The sequence below is a fragment of the Pleurodeles waltl genome, chromosome 11, assembly GCF_031143425.1.
Source record: "Pleurodeles waltl isolate 20211129_DDA chromosome 11, aPleWal1.hap1.20221129, whole genome shotgun sequence".
Lineage (NCBI taxonomy): Eukaryota > Metazoa > Chordata > Amphibia > Caudata > Salamandridae > Pleurodeles > Pleurodeles waltl.
The window spans coordinates 568,466,100-568,482,824 of NC_090450.1; the positions used below are offsets into that span (position 1 = coordinate 568,466,100).

General features: G+C 42.8%; 1 protein-coding gene across 2 annotated transcripts in view; it reads right to left on the reverse strand.

Moving 5' to 3' along the window:
* The window catches only part of LETM2 (leucine zipper and EF-hand containing transmembrane protein 2), a 164,473-nt gene that overhangs the window by 102,481 nt on the left and 45,267 nt on the right, over nucleotides 1–16,725 (reverse strand). For both annotated transcript variants that reach the window (XM_069214016.1, XM_069214017.1), the window contains exon 5: nucleotides 1,205–1,348. In XM_069214016.1, coding sequence (XP_069070117.1) covers nucleotides 1,205–1,348 — 144 coding nt within the window. The remainder of the gene's footprint in view (nucleotides 1–1,204; nucleotides 1,349–16,725) is intronic.

Genomic DNA, 16,725 nt, shown 5'->3' on the forward strand with positions numbered 1-16,725 from the left:
TGTGTTTAAATTGTGCCAAGTCATATTCCTGGCGCAGCTTGCAAATGTCATGATTGCCCCCCCCCCCCTCCATAGGTCTCCCAGGTGCTAAATTCCAATTAACACCCATTTCCGGAGCCCCTGTAGGTTTCTAATCTCTCGGAGCTGGTCACTATACCACAGTGGCGTCATGTTAGTTTGCCCCTCCAACCCAAATTAGTGGTGGACTCCCTCCAGGCTCTGGCTACTGTCTGCATGTGGGTCGGTTGAGTCCTCTGCCTTTAGGTGCAAAATAGGATGATTTCATGTCTCCCTCTACCAATTGCCTCCTTCGCCACTGTATAGGTCGGGTCTGTCTGTTCTGAAAAGACCCATTCATTAAGTATCAGCAGTTGCATTGTCCAATAGTACTGACGGATATCTGGGAAATGGTTTCTTAAGTGAAACCCGATATGGAGACTTGTACTGATGTGATTTGTTACAGTTTCCACATCTGTGCTCCTCAAATAAGGCACAGGTTACTAACAATTTGCTGTGACTTACACACACTTGCAGTACTTCTAGCTTACTACTAAATTAGTAAATAAGGAGTATTAACATAGTAAGTCAGATCTAGTCACAGCAAAAACATTGTGACTCAGGTCCATAAAGTTTATATCCTGTAAAATCGAACAGTGGTTGATAATCTATAGGGCTAAGTGGTAACTCCAGAGCAGAGAACAACTGCACTCTCTGCGCGGGTGAGCAGTAAAAGGGCTGAGTGGATTGTTTTACCACCCACCCCGTTATTTCTGCTAATGATCAATTGGACCAGGCCAGGTTCTTTGGGGTTGACAGGGCAGAAGAAGGCCATCAAGCCCCACCCTGAAACACCTCCCAAAATAAGACCAGTACAAGGTAGTCTTTTTTTTATGCATTATTATCCTTTCTGCCATTAGTGATGTACTACCATTAGGGGTATCATACATTGGTGGTCGAAGGTGGGAAGGACTCATTGGCATTGGGAATACCACTTAGCAATGAGATGTGCCTGAAGAACAGATCCTTAAAACATTAAATGACATACCCAAAGTGCTTCATTATTTACAAAATGTCCACCTCTTCAAAACAAGACAGCTAATTTGAAAGCTGTAAATAACTTGAAAGTAACATAGAGACAGTTAAAAGCATGCAGTCTTTAAAAAGGTATGTCAAAGGTCAATTTGCAGACTACATAAATACAAACCTTCTTGGATTCAGTCTCAAATGTTGATGGCAGCATTTCTGGGAAAAGTTTCAAAAATACAGGCAACAAAAACTCCATGAACGGCACAATTATGAAGACGGTAAATGGGAGAAGTCGGAAGAGATCAGCACAAGTCCTCATCAGCTGTGGATCAAACCAAAATCCAAATAATCAGTATCCTTTACTGTGTAAAAGCCACAATCTCTGACATCACCAACTCAATATCTTAGCAGCTAACGATTCCAATTGCAAAAAGATTGGAACTGTCAATGTCCCAATGCACCAGCATAAACATGACCGTTTTCTATTCAGCGACCAGAAATGACAATGTTGCAGTGTTGTGACAATTACACAACAGGATTTTAAAAATCCATAAGATATGTTTATTAGCAATCACTTCAGACCCTGCAGAGTACTCATGCAGCCTCTATATTACCTCTAAAGGCGGTCTGATGTAGCCGGGGCCAGCAAATTGCCCTAACATGATAAATACGGTAAGAAACAAAGGGGCCAGTACACAAAAGCACTTAGGGGTATAGAAAGCAATACTACAGGATTAGTCTTTTATGTGCTCCTACATGCCTTTGTGACTCAGTCCAGAAACTTCTAAAAATGCAAATAAATGGAAATATTTGGGTCACATTAACATACAGTTAGTGCAAACAAAAGGAAAAAAAAGTCACTTTAACTGTAAATGTAATTCTACTCCATTGGTATCTCTCATAACTTCATATGTTTCAATCATTCTCTATCATTTTAGTGGGAGTCCTTCTGTTACCTTAACAAACAAGTTACTTACCTTTGGTAACATCTTATCTGGTAGAGACATATTCTAGTTGCAGATTCCCAGCCTTAGAATTTCCCCAGGCGTCAGTCTGGATCCAGAGATTGTTCTCGAGCAGTACCCTTGCGTGCCATTAGGTGGCTTCGGTCGGCTCCACATCCGTCTTCGCTGTCGTGCCCACCGGACATGACATCGCAGGACCTATGTAAGAGATACCCCGGCGCGTGGTCATCAGTTTCTTCTCACAACGTTCCACGCCAGAAGCTCGGAGCCATGAAGGACAATGACCACTGGTGCGTCAAAATTAGGGCTCGGAAAGGGAAGCCCTTACCCTAGAAATCAGTCTGCAGAGCAAGGAGGATGGGTGGGTCGGTATGGAATAGGCAACTAGAACATGTCTCTAACAGATAAGGCATTACAGAAAGTAATTAACTTCTAGTTGCAGATTTCTTACCTTAGAATAGATACCCAAGCAATACTGTCCCCGGAGGAGGGTCTGTGAACCAAAATCATCCTAGGAAGTCCTGCAGGACCAAACGGGCAAAGTACCCGTCCCTATGGACCTGACTGTACAGTCAGTAGTGTTTGGTGAACATGTGCAGGGATATCCACGTTGCTGGCTGACAGATGTCCAGGATTGGAAATCCGCATGCTAATGCAGTGGTTGCAGCTGTCGCTCTGGTAGAATGAGCGTGCAAACCCTCAGGGGGTTGCTTTTTAGCCAAGGTGTAGCACATTTTAATGCAGAGAACAACCCATCTAGATATGGTGCTATTCTGCACTGCCAGACCTTTCTGTCACCCACATACCTAACAAAGAGTTGATCATCCCCCTGGTACGATGAAGATAGAACACCAACGATCTTATTTGGTTCAGGCGGTGGAGTCTCTCTTCCTTAAAAGGATGAGGGCGTGCGTAAAATGTAAACAAGGTGATGGATTGGCCTACATGAAAGGCTGTGGACACTTTTGGTTGTAAAGGAAGCCCTGGTGCAAAGCATCACTTTGGCAGGATAAAAGGGAAGGTAGGGTGGCTTAGATGACAATGCCTGCAGTTCACTCAACTTACGGGAAGGTGTGATTGCCACAAGGAAGGCTGCTTCTAATGTCAGAAGCCTGAGAGGACAGATATAAAATAAAGCAGCTCGAAGGGAGTACACATTAAGAAAGTAAGAACTAGATTCAAATCCCATTGGGGCATTATTAATGGTGGTGAGCACACATATGGGTAAGACCCTTAAGGAATCTACTAACAATAGGAGATTTAAACAAAGAGGGTTGGACAGATAAACTCAGAAAAGCAAAGATAGCAGACAAATAACCTTTGAGTATGCGCAAAGAAGAGCCCTGCTGGGCCAAAGAAGGTATAAACAAAAGGACCTTGGAAAGAGGGGCAGAGAAGGGGGTCAACAGACTTGCCTGTGCACCATGCCACAAATCTGTTCCATCGGCAGGTGTAGGAGGAGCAAACCATATACTAAAAGAGTGGAATGCGAAACTCACTTCCAACCCACATTACCACCCAAGGATCCTTAGGACTGGGAAAGTACTAAAACCCCAAAGGTAAGTAGGATTCCCCAGGTGACAGTGTGCAAAGTAGAAATCTTGGGAGAGTGTCCATAGGCTAACATGGAGAAGTCGCAGCTGGAGGTTTCACGTTTCAGGACCCGAGAAAACCCATTGGGACAAGGGATGTTGGATAGTGCCCCCACCCGTGGATACCCTGAAAAGTGGAGTACCTACACGGTGGAGCCCAGGTGCATGGGGTGAAATCGTGTCGGAACATCCCACTGAAGGAAATGGGGAACTCAGTTGTCCAGCTGCTGTCGCGACCCGTCAACTAGGTCAGTGGAACCAAGGCATAACTTCCGGAAGAAGAGGACCTAAGGAGAGAGGGGACCAGACCACCCAGAGGTGCCCAGGAGGTGCAGGTGGGCAATGCCCACCCATCTCTGTGATGCTTCCTGTAGGACGTTGGACAAAGAAGTGCAGCTGTGGAGTCCAGGCAATGCAGGAGGATCCCAGGAGTCATCCACAGTCTGGCTACGCCAGCCCTTGAATTGCAGAGGGGTCAGTGAGCAGTCAGCAAGACCACCAACAAGCCTTGACAAATGAAGAGAAGCATTGCACGGAGTTTGCAGGATTTGTGAGGAACAGCAAGGTGCAGGAGACCCAACCTTGGCAAGTAGGTCAGGGCCAGCCCTCAGCAAGCTGAAGAACCAGTAGGAATCGTCGGAGCCCACAGCAGGACACTCTGGCAGCAGGCACAGTGAGGCCTCAGCAGCACAGCAAAGAGGGATGCCCACATTGCAGGAGTTGCAGATAGGATGCCATTCTTGGGGCTGGAGAGAGCTGGAGACTGGTGCTTCTTGGAACTAGGAGGTATTTGGGCTGAAGAGTTAACAAGCCTTGGCAACGACAACCAGAGGCAGTGCACAAGGGTTCCAGCCAAGCAGCTCCAGTGAGGGACCACAAACTTCCCAGTTGCAAGGAAGATAGGTCAGACCTCTGGAGAGTCACAGAACCACCACCTGTGTTGCAGAGCCTTGGAGAGTTCATGGGACAGCAGGATCCACAAGCTGGCCGTCGTTGTTGAGGTGCCTGCGGATGCAGGGGAGTGACTCCTTCACTCCAAGGGAGATTCCTTCTTGCTTTCCTAGTGCAGGCAGAGTCCCAGGGACACTGGAGGGTGTCCAGGTTGCAGACGTGTGTTGCAGAGGAGACTTGCAGACGGTTGCTGAAGTCTTGCAGACGAATCTGGGGTTCCACCCTTTTGGGAGCCCTTAAGTAACCCAGGAGAGGGGTTGGACACTAACTGCAATGACCCACTGTAATGCTATCTGTATTTAACTACCAAATCCATCTTGACCACTGACTCCATTTTGTGCTTCAAATGCCGTCACATTAGTGGCACAGGTATTTTTCTGCGCACAGCTTGTTAACATGTTTTCGCTTTTCTCACCAGGGAAGGGAACATAATGGGGGGGGGGGGGTAATATTGATAAGGTTGTACAAGGCTGAGAATGTTTATGGTAGAGAAGGGTACAGCTCGGCCTTGGAAATACACCTTAAGATCTGGCCAGTCTCTGGAGTATTTTTTCAACACTGACCTAGTACAGCCAGGGCTTGAATTTCCCAACTTACTCAACAGGAAGGGGGTTTCTAGAACCTTCCACTTAAGGTTGTTTAAAGTATTTAGGTGGGGAAGCTTGACACTGGGAGAGAAGGAACTCATCTCCGGGAGTGGATGCATTGCTCAGAGTAATCCTACTGGGGTGGTCCTGTCTCAGCTGTCACGGTTCCACAGTTTGACATTGGCAGACTAAGGATGATGCTGGATTCGAACCCCATGGTGATGCATTTTTAATTAAAAATATCTAACTTTACTGTGTGCATCCATAAATATACGTAGTATATATATATATATATTAATTGTTGATGTATTGCGTTTTCTTTGATTACTATTATTCCACTGCTGTGATTATTATAAGAGTTGTGCATGTGTTGCTGCATTCATATTAAGTGCTCACGTTATTCTCATCGTGTATATGAAACCTGGGAAGTGCCTCAATAAATTCATTACTCAGACTAAGAGTACTGCATTCTTTGCATTCCTTTCGCATCGTTCCCTCTCAGTCTGAAGCAAAGCAAAACAAATTGGCAAAGTCAGCAGTACTAGGTGGTAGGTTGAAAAGTGAAACTTTTAGAAGTGTAGAATGTTTGACAAGAAGTCAAAAGCGGCTTCACAGGGAGATTCCCAGGTTTCACATGAAATTCCCGGGTGGGAGAAAGAATCTTATAATGTCCTTGCAAACGAATGGTCTTCTGGTGAAAGTTTATGAGAGAGCTGGGACGGATGTCTTAGCGATGCTGAGCCAAAAAAACGTTTTAGTCCGTTTACAGAGTGTACCTCTGGAATGTGGATGTGATTTATCTATTTTAGGCAGAAGGGGCTGGATCTGGTTTTCCTCTTATAGAAAAATGCATGATAAATATAGGCAGCTGGAACAAGGCAACATGAAATTAGAGAGACAGCTAGTTGGAGCTAAAAATAATGTAACCAAACTGTCTTGTCAGAATAAGTTATTGCAAGATAAGGCAGATACTTATCAATCTGTAGCTGAGAAGGCAGCTGTCGGTGTCGCTCAATACGGGTATCGGAAACGGAGGGGTAAAATCAATCACAAGACAGTTTATTTAGCTATTGCAAAAGCAGGGTTAAACTGGGACCCCGAAACCTGGGATTAAAATATATGGGAATGCACTGATTTTATCAAATTCCAGTGATGAAGAAGTTAAAAAAGGTGCGGGCCAGTTTGAGCCAGGCGAGCCGAAAGTGTTCGCGCACAGCCAATATTTAGACAAAACATACAAGGCATTCCACAGAATTCAGCAGAAATTAAGATGCAAGCTCTAGATTACACCCAGTAACAAGTTAATGATATTATAGACCAGGGATGTGGAATTCCTATCGTTCCGACGACAGGGACATATTGTTGGGGGTCAGAGGCAACAAGTTTTCATGTTCATGTTGTCCTTGGGACAAGTAGGCCTAACCCCCTGCAGCACAAACCCTTTGGCTGACAGTTTACAAAGAAGGGAACTGTCTGTAGTTGAAGTAATATGTGTGTCCATATGCTAATGCTGTTCCAACTTGTATTTATGGTTCATTACTGAAAAGCCTTCATTATTATGTTGAGCGCTGTAAATAAATATTTTAAGGTCACATTGCACTACTGACAGTGGTTCCGGAAAAAATTAAAAAAAGTGTACCCACATGTTTGAAATGTTTAACAATATGAGGCTCAGTATAATGCTTCCAGAATGCTCTCTTATTAGATGAAAATGTTTGCAGAAGCTTGTAAGCAAGGGTGGTGATTCTTTGCTTCCAAAATAAAATGTTCAGAAAAAAATGCAGGTCATATAACCCAGTCACCATATGCAGAATTGTTCACTGTGTATCAGGCACTGAAACAAGAATTGCCTGGGACTTGTCACATTTATACTGATTCTTGGTCTACCGCCAATGGGTTAGCCACTTGGCTTCCCACATGGCATGCACATAACTGGAAATACATTCTAAGGAGGTGGGGACAAAGAGTTGTGGCAAGAAACTTGGGAAATGCTACAGCAAAGTACCATTACTGTGTATCATGTAGATGCCTACTGTCCCACCAATTCACTAGAATGATGGTTCAATTCCCTTGCAGACGACAAAGTCAAAATTACAGAGGCAGAAGTGGCGAAGCAGGATTCTGACTTGGTTGGGGTGGCTAAGTGGGCGCACCACAAATGTGGACATCTGGGAGAGAAGGACACTTACAGGTGGGCAGAGGTTAGAGGGATGCACATTCCCCTAGACTTGATAAAAACCGTGATCGTGCAATGTCCTATTTGTCAACACACGCAACAGAGATCTGTACCGCAAACAGTCAAAGGTCAGTTGGGGAGAGGGAAGTTGCCGGGGCAAATACTGTATGGCAAATTGATAACACTGGGCCACTACCGACTAGTCGCGGGTGTCAATACGCTTGCACAGCAGTGGCCACTTATTCTGGTTACCCAATTGCCGTCCCTTGCAAACGTGCTACCCAATACAACACCATCAAGACTCTCAACTTGTTAATGTTATATTACGGAGTCCCTCTCCAAGTCCAGAGTGACAACAGGTCACATTTCAAAGGAAAAGTGGTACAAGATTATTGTTCACAACACAATATTGAGTGGATTTATCACGTTCCATATTATTGACAAGCTGCAGGACTGATTGAGAGAATCAACGGCTTGCTGAAAGCCCAATTACAAAAAGTATCAGATGGAACCTTGAAAAACTGGAGAGCATTTAGACTCCTTTAATGCGAATGTTAACCCCAGCCTTACAGATACAACCCCATGTAGCGACCAACACGACCATGTATTGGGAAATAAAACCAGAAGCCTTAGCTCCTTACCGAGCCACACCAGAATCTGCAGGTCTTAATCTACATGCCTTAAAGGCTTACACATTGAAACCAACAGACATGGCACTCTTTAAAACAGGTGTTGGAATACAGATTACCCCAGAGCATTTCGGATTGATTGCTCCCAGATCTGGGTTGGCTTTCAAAGGTATTCAGGTCTTGGAAGGAGTGATCGATGCAGACTACCAAGGAGAAAGCAAAACCATTCTCCTGAATAGTGGAGACACTCACTTGATAATACAATCTGGATACAGAATTGGGCGGATTGTAATTATCCTAGTGTATGGAGGAATAGTGAAAAAAGGGACTGCCCCAGCCCTTCTTTCAGAGCATGGGGAGGGAGGTTTTGGCTCAACTGACAAAAACTCTGGTGCTAAAGTGTGGGTAGAATCCTCCAATCATCCTCCAGAACCAGCAGAAATCATAGCAAAGTGCAATGATGATGTTTTGTTAATCATGAAACCAGGGAAGGAGAGATGGGAATATCATATGCGAGAATGATCATACTTGTCTCTTTTACAGATCATACTACAAAGTGTCTGTGTGCTAGCTGTGCTTCGTGTTCTCCCATCGGGTGTGTGGGGTCGGGAGGGACCAAAAGCCCCTAGCTCCAAAAGAAATGGCCGACCACGCAGATCGACACCTTTACTGCACTTGACCGAAAATGTCTGGACTCATCTGGCACGAGTCGTACTCAACAGGTCGGACTTCTGCGTGGCTCAGATGCAAAGTACGGTGGATGTTATCTTCACCTCTTTGGTGGCAATTCCTACTCCTGCAAAGGTTTTACTACATATCTTTAATGCCACCAACAAAGATGGAGCAGTTCAAGAAAGTGACGTGTCATCTCATTTTAATCCCTATGAATATTGTAGGTTTTGCCAAGAGGTAACGGATTAAAAAAATGGGACAATTTGACCCAAGTGATTACTTACAATATTACCACTGGTTTCAGGCCTGCCACTTTAGCTTGACTGTGGCAGTTCAAACACTGCAATTCAACATGTAAAATACACTCTTGATAGGTAAAATCTTCCCTTTTAAATATTAATAAATCACCCCTATATAGGGCTTACACCCCACAACGCAAGGTGCATAGTATTTAGGACATACAAAGATTTAACGTTAACATGCACTTAGAGTGACTAGCACTCAAAATATATTTGTCACTGTGGTAGGCCTTCCTGTCCTATGTAAAAAACATGAATACAGAAAAATCCTAATACTGTTTCTCTGGAATGGGGATAACTAGAAAAATAATAAACTTTTTAATAGTTATTGACAATCCAATTCAATGGTGAAGTAGGATTGTTAATAAATATTAAGAAAAAGTAACTTTTAAAAAGCTATTTTTCCCTGCCTGTAGGATAATTTGCATTTGCACGCCGTCCCACACAGGGCTTAGCATGTGAATAGGTGTGAAAAAGGTGTGAAATGCCTCCCAGGAACTATACAATAGGTCAATGTGATTGACAGGTCAACCTGAATGACTAGGGGTGGGAGCTGTTTTCATTCTTTTGACAGTACAGTACAGTGTCAAATCCTACTTGAGTGTTAAAACCTGCTTAACACGTCTGCTGGGTGTACATTTAACAGTAGGGAGTGCATTTGAAAGTAAAGGAAACGGGATGTCAGGACTATTCTTTTGTATCCACTGCCTGGTTGCTGGAAACCTCTACTTTTGTTCTGACTTCTGTCTCTGGATTTATTGTGGGTGCAGTGGCTACCTCAAACTGGGTTTTAGTGTTAAATGTGAAAGGACACTGAGATTACCATAGTATACTACTCAAAAACACACCCAGCCTTCAGAGCCCAAGTTTAGTGTGGCAAGAGAGTTCTGCCATCTTGAAAATGCCCAAAGTGGGTAGGTGCGGCCCTGGGAACTTTCACCCCATTTGAAATGGGCATGGCCAAGAGTCATTCCCACCCACTAGCTTGTGTCAACATAAATGTAACAACCACTTCATAACACTGCTGGACCCGAGGAATAACAGAATAGGACTGACTTGCTGTCTGTGACCTGAGAGGAGCCCTGAAGGACTGGACTTGCTCCCTCTTGTAACCAGCACAAAGAAGTAGACTCCAAGAGTTATGTGGCTGACATTTTGTGTAAGCTGCAGGGCCACAACAAGCTAAAAGAGGTCTTACCTACAGCTGCAAAGCTGACCAGTTACAAATTAACCTCAATTGGACCCTGCTACTGGCCTCTGCCTGTCATTATGTGAGTCTCCAAGTGCCCCTCCTGAGGTCCTAGTGGCTCTAGAAGCGTACTCCTATGGTGAAATGGGCCTTAAGTCAGAAGACAAATCTTTGACCAGGATGAACCTGGTTGGTGTATCTGACCCACACTCTGTCACGGTCTGCTCCAAATTGCGTTTAGGTCTGGGTCTACTATGACCATTGAGTATCATTGGAGCTTTATGTTTTTTGGTGCAATTTCTACCTAAAATGTTTAACATTCATATCTCCAGTTCCATTATTGGATTTTTGTCATAATCGTTTATTACATTTTACTCTACCTTTCTAAATCCATTTGGGATTTTTCTTGTTTTTCCATTTTGACTTTATTACTGTTATGGTACTGTATAAATGCTTTACATATTCCCTAAGTTAAACCAGTTTGCTATGTACAAAACCTATCAGGGGTTGAGCTCTGGCTAATTCTGTGATTTTGAGGGTTCAAAAGTGTGGTAAAACACCCCCCAAAATAATAATCCAATTTCTTACATACAACATTAAGAGGACAGTGGGTTACAACAGATTGGTACACCATATTGGAAAAAGTGTTTTAGAAACGCTTATCCCGACCAGGGCTGTGGAACTAAATAAAATATCTACTCGTCCATGTGACAAGTTGCTTCATAAATCTACTTGTCCTGTAAAAAAAATCTACTTGTCCCTATAGTGCCATGTAGTGCTGTGACAAATTATGGCAGCAACCTTATTATATTAGAATTCTCATAATAGTCTCTTTGATTATGCCAGGGCCAATACTACAGTAGGGCTTGAATACTAGCAGATTCCATATTTTCTCACCCTTCTGCAGACCTACATACTGGGGTTGGAGATAGCTGTAAGCAATAGTTCCAGGGCTGGAATGTCCTTTTGAGTCTGTGCAAACCTAGTAACTTGCATGTTTTAAGGGTTTTCACTAGCTCTTCTTCTCCCATACTGAGAGAGGCTGGAAATGTATTCTTGACAATGGCAGAAGAAAAACTTTGTCCAGGCTTGGGGAAAAAAGTGGTTGGAGGCAAAGCGACCTTATAAATGCTCAACAGATTTTCACATGAGCAAATATTTTCAAAAAGAACAATTTTGTGGTCTACTTTTGTAAATTCTTGTGAACACATGAAATACTTAAATCTGCACTAATGCAAAGACATCTCACCTGGTGCACTTCGGGGACTTTCTTTAAGCATTCAGCCTTTAATTAGGTCTGGCGTTAACCAAGATCTTTTCCATTTATTAAAATTCTATCTCAATCAATCTGTTGGCTGCCTTCACTGTGGATGATAGCAAGCTGCTCTTTCACAAGGAGCATATCAGCACACAAAGTAGTTTTGTTCAGTGCAGGAACTACTCTGGCAATGTGTGCTTTTTGAGACCAAAAAATACTTTTGCTTTTGCCAATGTTTGTTACAATGGTGAGGGCTCGGCAGCTCCCACAACAATAAAGTTTTACAAAAGCCATGTCAAAACAAAACACACATTCACAAAACCAAAACACTAACCACCAATGATGGGCCTACTAGCTTTGCCAATGTCTGTTTTTCATGTTTCCCATAATCTTGTTGAAACTGGTTACAATAATTTTCCATTATGAATATTTTTTGAGAAATACTAGCAAGCATCAACATTTCACTAAATGATACTTCAAAAAAATGGTACCTAAAATTTCACAGTAATTTAAAGAACGTTTTTTTCTAATTGCATTTTTTGCGCATTATATTTTGAAAGCACAATCATCAATCTTGATTTCAAGCTTATGTAAATATTTGCATCTAATCAGGGAGAATTTTGGAAGCATAATACATAGCCTCATTTTGTTAGACTTTGCAAACATGTGTACACAATTTGTTTTACTGGAACCACTATCAGTAGTTTAGTCCCAGCTTAGAACATTTATTTTGAACGCTCACTCTAATAAAAACTTTGCAGTAATAAACCATAAATACAAGTTCGAACAGCACAAATAAATGGATGGAGATATTACCTCAACTGCAAACAATTCCCTTTCTTGCTTCATAATGTGGTAGTATAATCTGGCAGCCAAAGGGTTTGTGCTGCAGGAGGTTGGGCCTACAAGTCTCAAGGAGGAAATAGGCATGAAAACGTGTTGTCCTTGACCCCAAACAATACGTCCTTGGCTTCGGGCTGTGTTTTTGTCTGCTACCACTTACAAGCAGTAGTGCTTTGTTAAAGTGTGCTTTTTTCTCCATGTCGCTGCTCAAAAATATATACAAGCAGCAACCTGTGTAGAGTTCTGAGGAAGCTGTCACACTTCTTGTGAAATTTTACTTGGCCAGCTAGAGATATTCCTGTTTTCCTACCGCAGAAAGCGATTGTTGCTACAAACCATCTGGAAATGTGTTGAATTGAGATTGGTATTTCCTTGCATGGGTTGGAGAAGGAGACTATAAGTTGCAATGATCTGAATTGGGATATTGGGGGGCTTGGTATGCATAACTACTTTATGTATTCTCTTTAGGGAGGGAGTCTGCATGGGCCACCCTACCTGTGGCTATTTGTTGGCCCTGAGGGCCCTCATCTCCCTGGGGGGCACAGGCATTTTTTGTACCTCCAGGACCTGTTCACTTGGTGCATTACAGTACCCTAGTCCTGTGTCTGGGAGTGTGAGCCACAGATCTGCTCCCACCACGTGAGCAGAAGAGTTGTTGCTATTGTCATGTGGGAGCCTAAAAGAAGGGTCCCGTGCAGCACAAAAACAGCGTGCAGAGGACTGGCATGGTCGCAGGGGACTTTGGGGCTCACCCACACGTCCAGTGAAAGGCTGAGTCTGCGGGGGACCCTGGTGGGACTGGGGCACCCAACACTTAAAGCAAAATAAAAGAAGAGAAATGTGGCACGAGACCGCAGGAATCAAATAAGCAAGAACTGGCACCAAAGGGACCCATAATGCCCTGCTGTGTGGCTAAATAGAATACTTTGTTTCCTGAAGTGGTTTCAAAACGGGCAGGGACACCATCAGCATGTGCTTCACATGTTGCAAGTGCTGCATGGAGCAAAGCAGCCACCCAAAAGTGTTTTATTTAAATATAACCCTAAGACTCCTAAGGCACAATCATTTTAACTCTGGGGGAGATTTATCATTGATTTAAGTACTTGACAAGTGGGAGCTTTTGATCTCAAGTTCTGGAGCGCAGGAACTTCTTGTGGTTGGTCATATGACTGCAATAGCAGTCTAGTGGTGATGAAAGAAAGACGTTGTATTGAAAATGCTTTACTGACCACATTGATACAGAAAATGCAATATGATTAATGCTGAGCTCAGTGATTGTGATGGTGGGGCAATATGGAAACTTAAAGTGTGGCTGTTTTACTAATGTGTTGACACCCTGACAAAGCCTGCAGGCCTGCCTTATATATAATTACACTTATTTCATTGAGATGTTGCATCTAGTATAGCTGGGGGCATTTTGATTATGGGGTTCAGGACCCACTAGGAGTTGTAAAGTGATATGAGGCTGTCACCAAAGGTACTTCCATGTACCTGATGTGCATATTTGTAATTCAATGTGTGGTTTTGAGTAGGACTAGTGTATGTATGTGTGTGGGAGTGTATATATATATATATATATATATATATATATATATATATACACACACACACACACACACACACACTACCTTTTTAAAAGAAAAAACAGTGACTGGACAATAAGTTATTGAGCATGGTTGTTGAGTGCCAGCGAATTGGGATTGAAAGCTTACATCAACTCCTCTGAGTAAGCAACCTGGACTGCTCTGCTTTGCTCCCCGGAGAGTTAAGTGCTACAATAGGGTACTTGGTTCACAGACTATTTCTGGCTTATCACTTGTGAAGGACTCATTTGCGACCACTAACCCAATTTCTTACATTACTCACCCCTCTCTGTTAATATAAAATATTGCAGTGTTGTTGTCTGTTCTGATCAACACCTTGAGTGGCGTATGCCTGAAAGAAATGATTGTAGGGCTCCTCTAATAGCATGTAATTTTGGGACATTTCTGTACAGATTTATTTTCTGTGAAGACCACAGGCCCTTGAATGACAGTTCTTGAAGATGGGCACCCCATTCATCCATTGAAGCGCCTGTTATGATGGCAAAGTGACACTGAGGCAAAATTTAAGGGAGTCTTGGGCTGTATTCTTTCAGTATGTCCACCACTGGAGTGTTTGCTTCATTGCGTTTGTTACAATTCCACAGAGCCGGTCAACTGAGCTAACTGGCTGTCCAATTCTTCCTGAATTGGCCACATGTGGAGTCAGCAGAAAGGAATCAGGACTATGCATGCTGACATCATGTTTAGAAAGCGCTGTAAGGGACATACTTTGACTACTAACTGCTTCAGTATCTGCTTGCCAATGCACTGAGAGCGGATGGTCTTTATGTTGGCTGATATGTAGTTCTTGTACTTATATCTAAGACTGTGTCTAAGAATTTAAGTCAAATAGTTGGTGTCAAATAGGATTTGCTTTTGCTTAGCTTGAGTCAAAGTTTTGAAGAGCTCAATGCAGGCTATAATCGAGCATTTCGAAGATGGCATAAATGAGCCTCTGACCTTCCAGTTGTACAGGTAGGAACTGACTTGGTATCCTAGACATCAGAGATGAGCTGATACTGGAGCCAGGCATATGGTAAATATTCTGGGAGCAGAGCAAAATCTAAAAGGTAGTACATAAAACTGGTTGTGACTACCTCAAATCTTAGGAATCTACAGTGTTATCTGTGGCTAGGTTGTGAAAATATGCATCTTTGAGAACTAGCAATGCCATGTAGAAACTTTACTAGCACTTGAAGTGTTACCATGAATGAATGTTTTCTTAGAAACAGGTTGAGTTGCATTGGTACTAGAATGAGACACCATTATTTTGAAGCCCTCTTCCTTATGAGGGAAAAAACCTTAAACAGAATGGAGTGTTCTGAAGATTTTTTTAGGGCAGATTGAATAGCCCCCTTTTTTAGCATGTCAAAATCTCTGCTTACAACAGAGTTAGGGGTTTGTGTTTGACTCTTGCAAGAAGTGTTGTTGAAGTAAATTCTAGCATAAGGCTATATTAGAAGACATCCAACACCCACTTGTCCATGATGATTTCTGCCTACTTGTAAAACTAAGAGACTTTGCTGTAGGGCCTGAAATCTTGTGGGGTCAGAAAACTGGTGGTCGGAGCTTGGAAGATGACAATGATGTCTAGCATCCTGACCCCTCTGTTAACCTTCTCTATAAATGGGTCAGAGTCTTGTTTAGGGATGGTGGGAGTGTCTTTACAATGGTTGCTGATGCTCCTGAGGGGCATAGTATTGTTTGTAATGTTAATGTTAGTTTGATGCATATCGGTAGGGGTGATATGACCAAAATATGGGTGGTGTCATCGTCTGCCAAAAAAGGATTGTGGCAGTTGCACTGTCGTTAATGATCTGCCCGTTTCAGTACCAGCTTTAATGTTTTGAGTGTATCATCAACATGTTTTCCAGATAGCAGTTCCCCTCAAAGGGCATGTCTATGATTTTGTTTTGGACTTCTAGCCTAAACAAAGTGGCTTTTAACCACCCCCTATTTTCTGAGAACTGCTCCCCCAGTTAGAAAATGTTGACCTTCACAAACTATGTCCACAACCAATTCAATGAGTACTGCAGAAGCCTGGTCTTTAAGAATAACCATGACTTTTTTTTTTTTTTTTTTTTTTAGATCACAACCTACTGTCTGGTTTGCTAAAGACATTTTAGGGACATTCAGAAAGCTGACATAGGAATGCATTCTGCCTGCTATTGGCTTTGTGGTTTGTAATTCATACTTTCTTGTTTTTCATTAGCTGGCTTTATTTGTTTTAGGCTGTCAAGCTTGATTTCGTACCTTACCTTGCCCACACCTTATTTACAGTATCCTTCCAAGTGCTCTCATTCTGTAACCAGACCTGTAAATCTTGTTCTTATCTCACCAAATTTGTTGGCAATTCTAAGGCTGAGCCCAAATGTCAGGTGCTGTCTTCCAAGGGCGCTTGTTGACTTTTCTTTTTCTGACTTCAAGGTGAGAGAATTTATGTGACAATCTTGCTGGATGGGGGTAGGAAAGAGTTTTTCTAGCATACAACAATATTTAAATGCGCTGTGTAAGTACTTCAGAATTAGGAACACATATGAAGCACTTTTTTGTTATTTCTGAAGTATATTGGAAACAAATACATTAATATGATCAAAACAAATCATTACACTAGGCGATGCAATTTCCACACATTTTCGTCTGTGCACTGTATAGTTTTATTAGTAAAATTGTATGCCTGTACAAATATAATGGTCATTTCAATTGAAAATGTGTTGTCTGTAATAGCCGTGTGCTACCACGCCACGAATACTCCACTCTACACCACTCCACGCCACTGCACTGTACTCTGCACCACTCCACTCTATGTAATTTCACACTACTCCTCCCTACTCTACCCTGTACCACTCTACTCTATGCAAATGCATTATTCACCACTCTACACCACTGCAGTCTTCGTGACTGCACATTACACCACTCCATTGTAGGCCACACCGATCTACTCTGCACTATGCC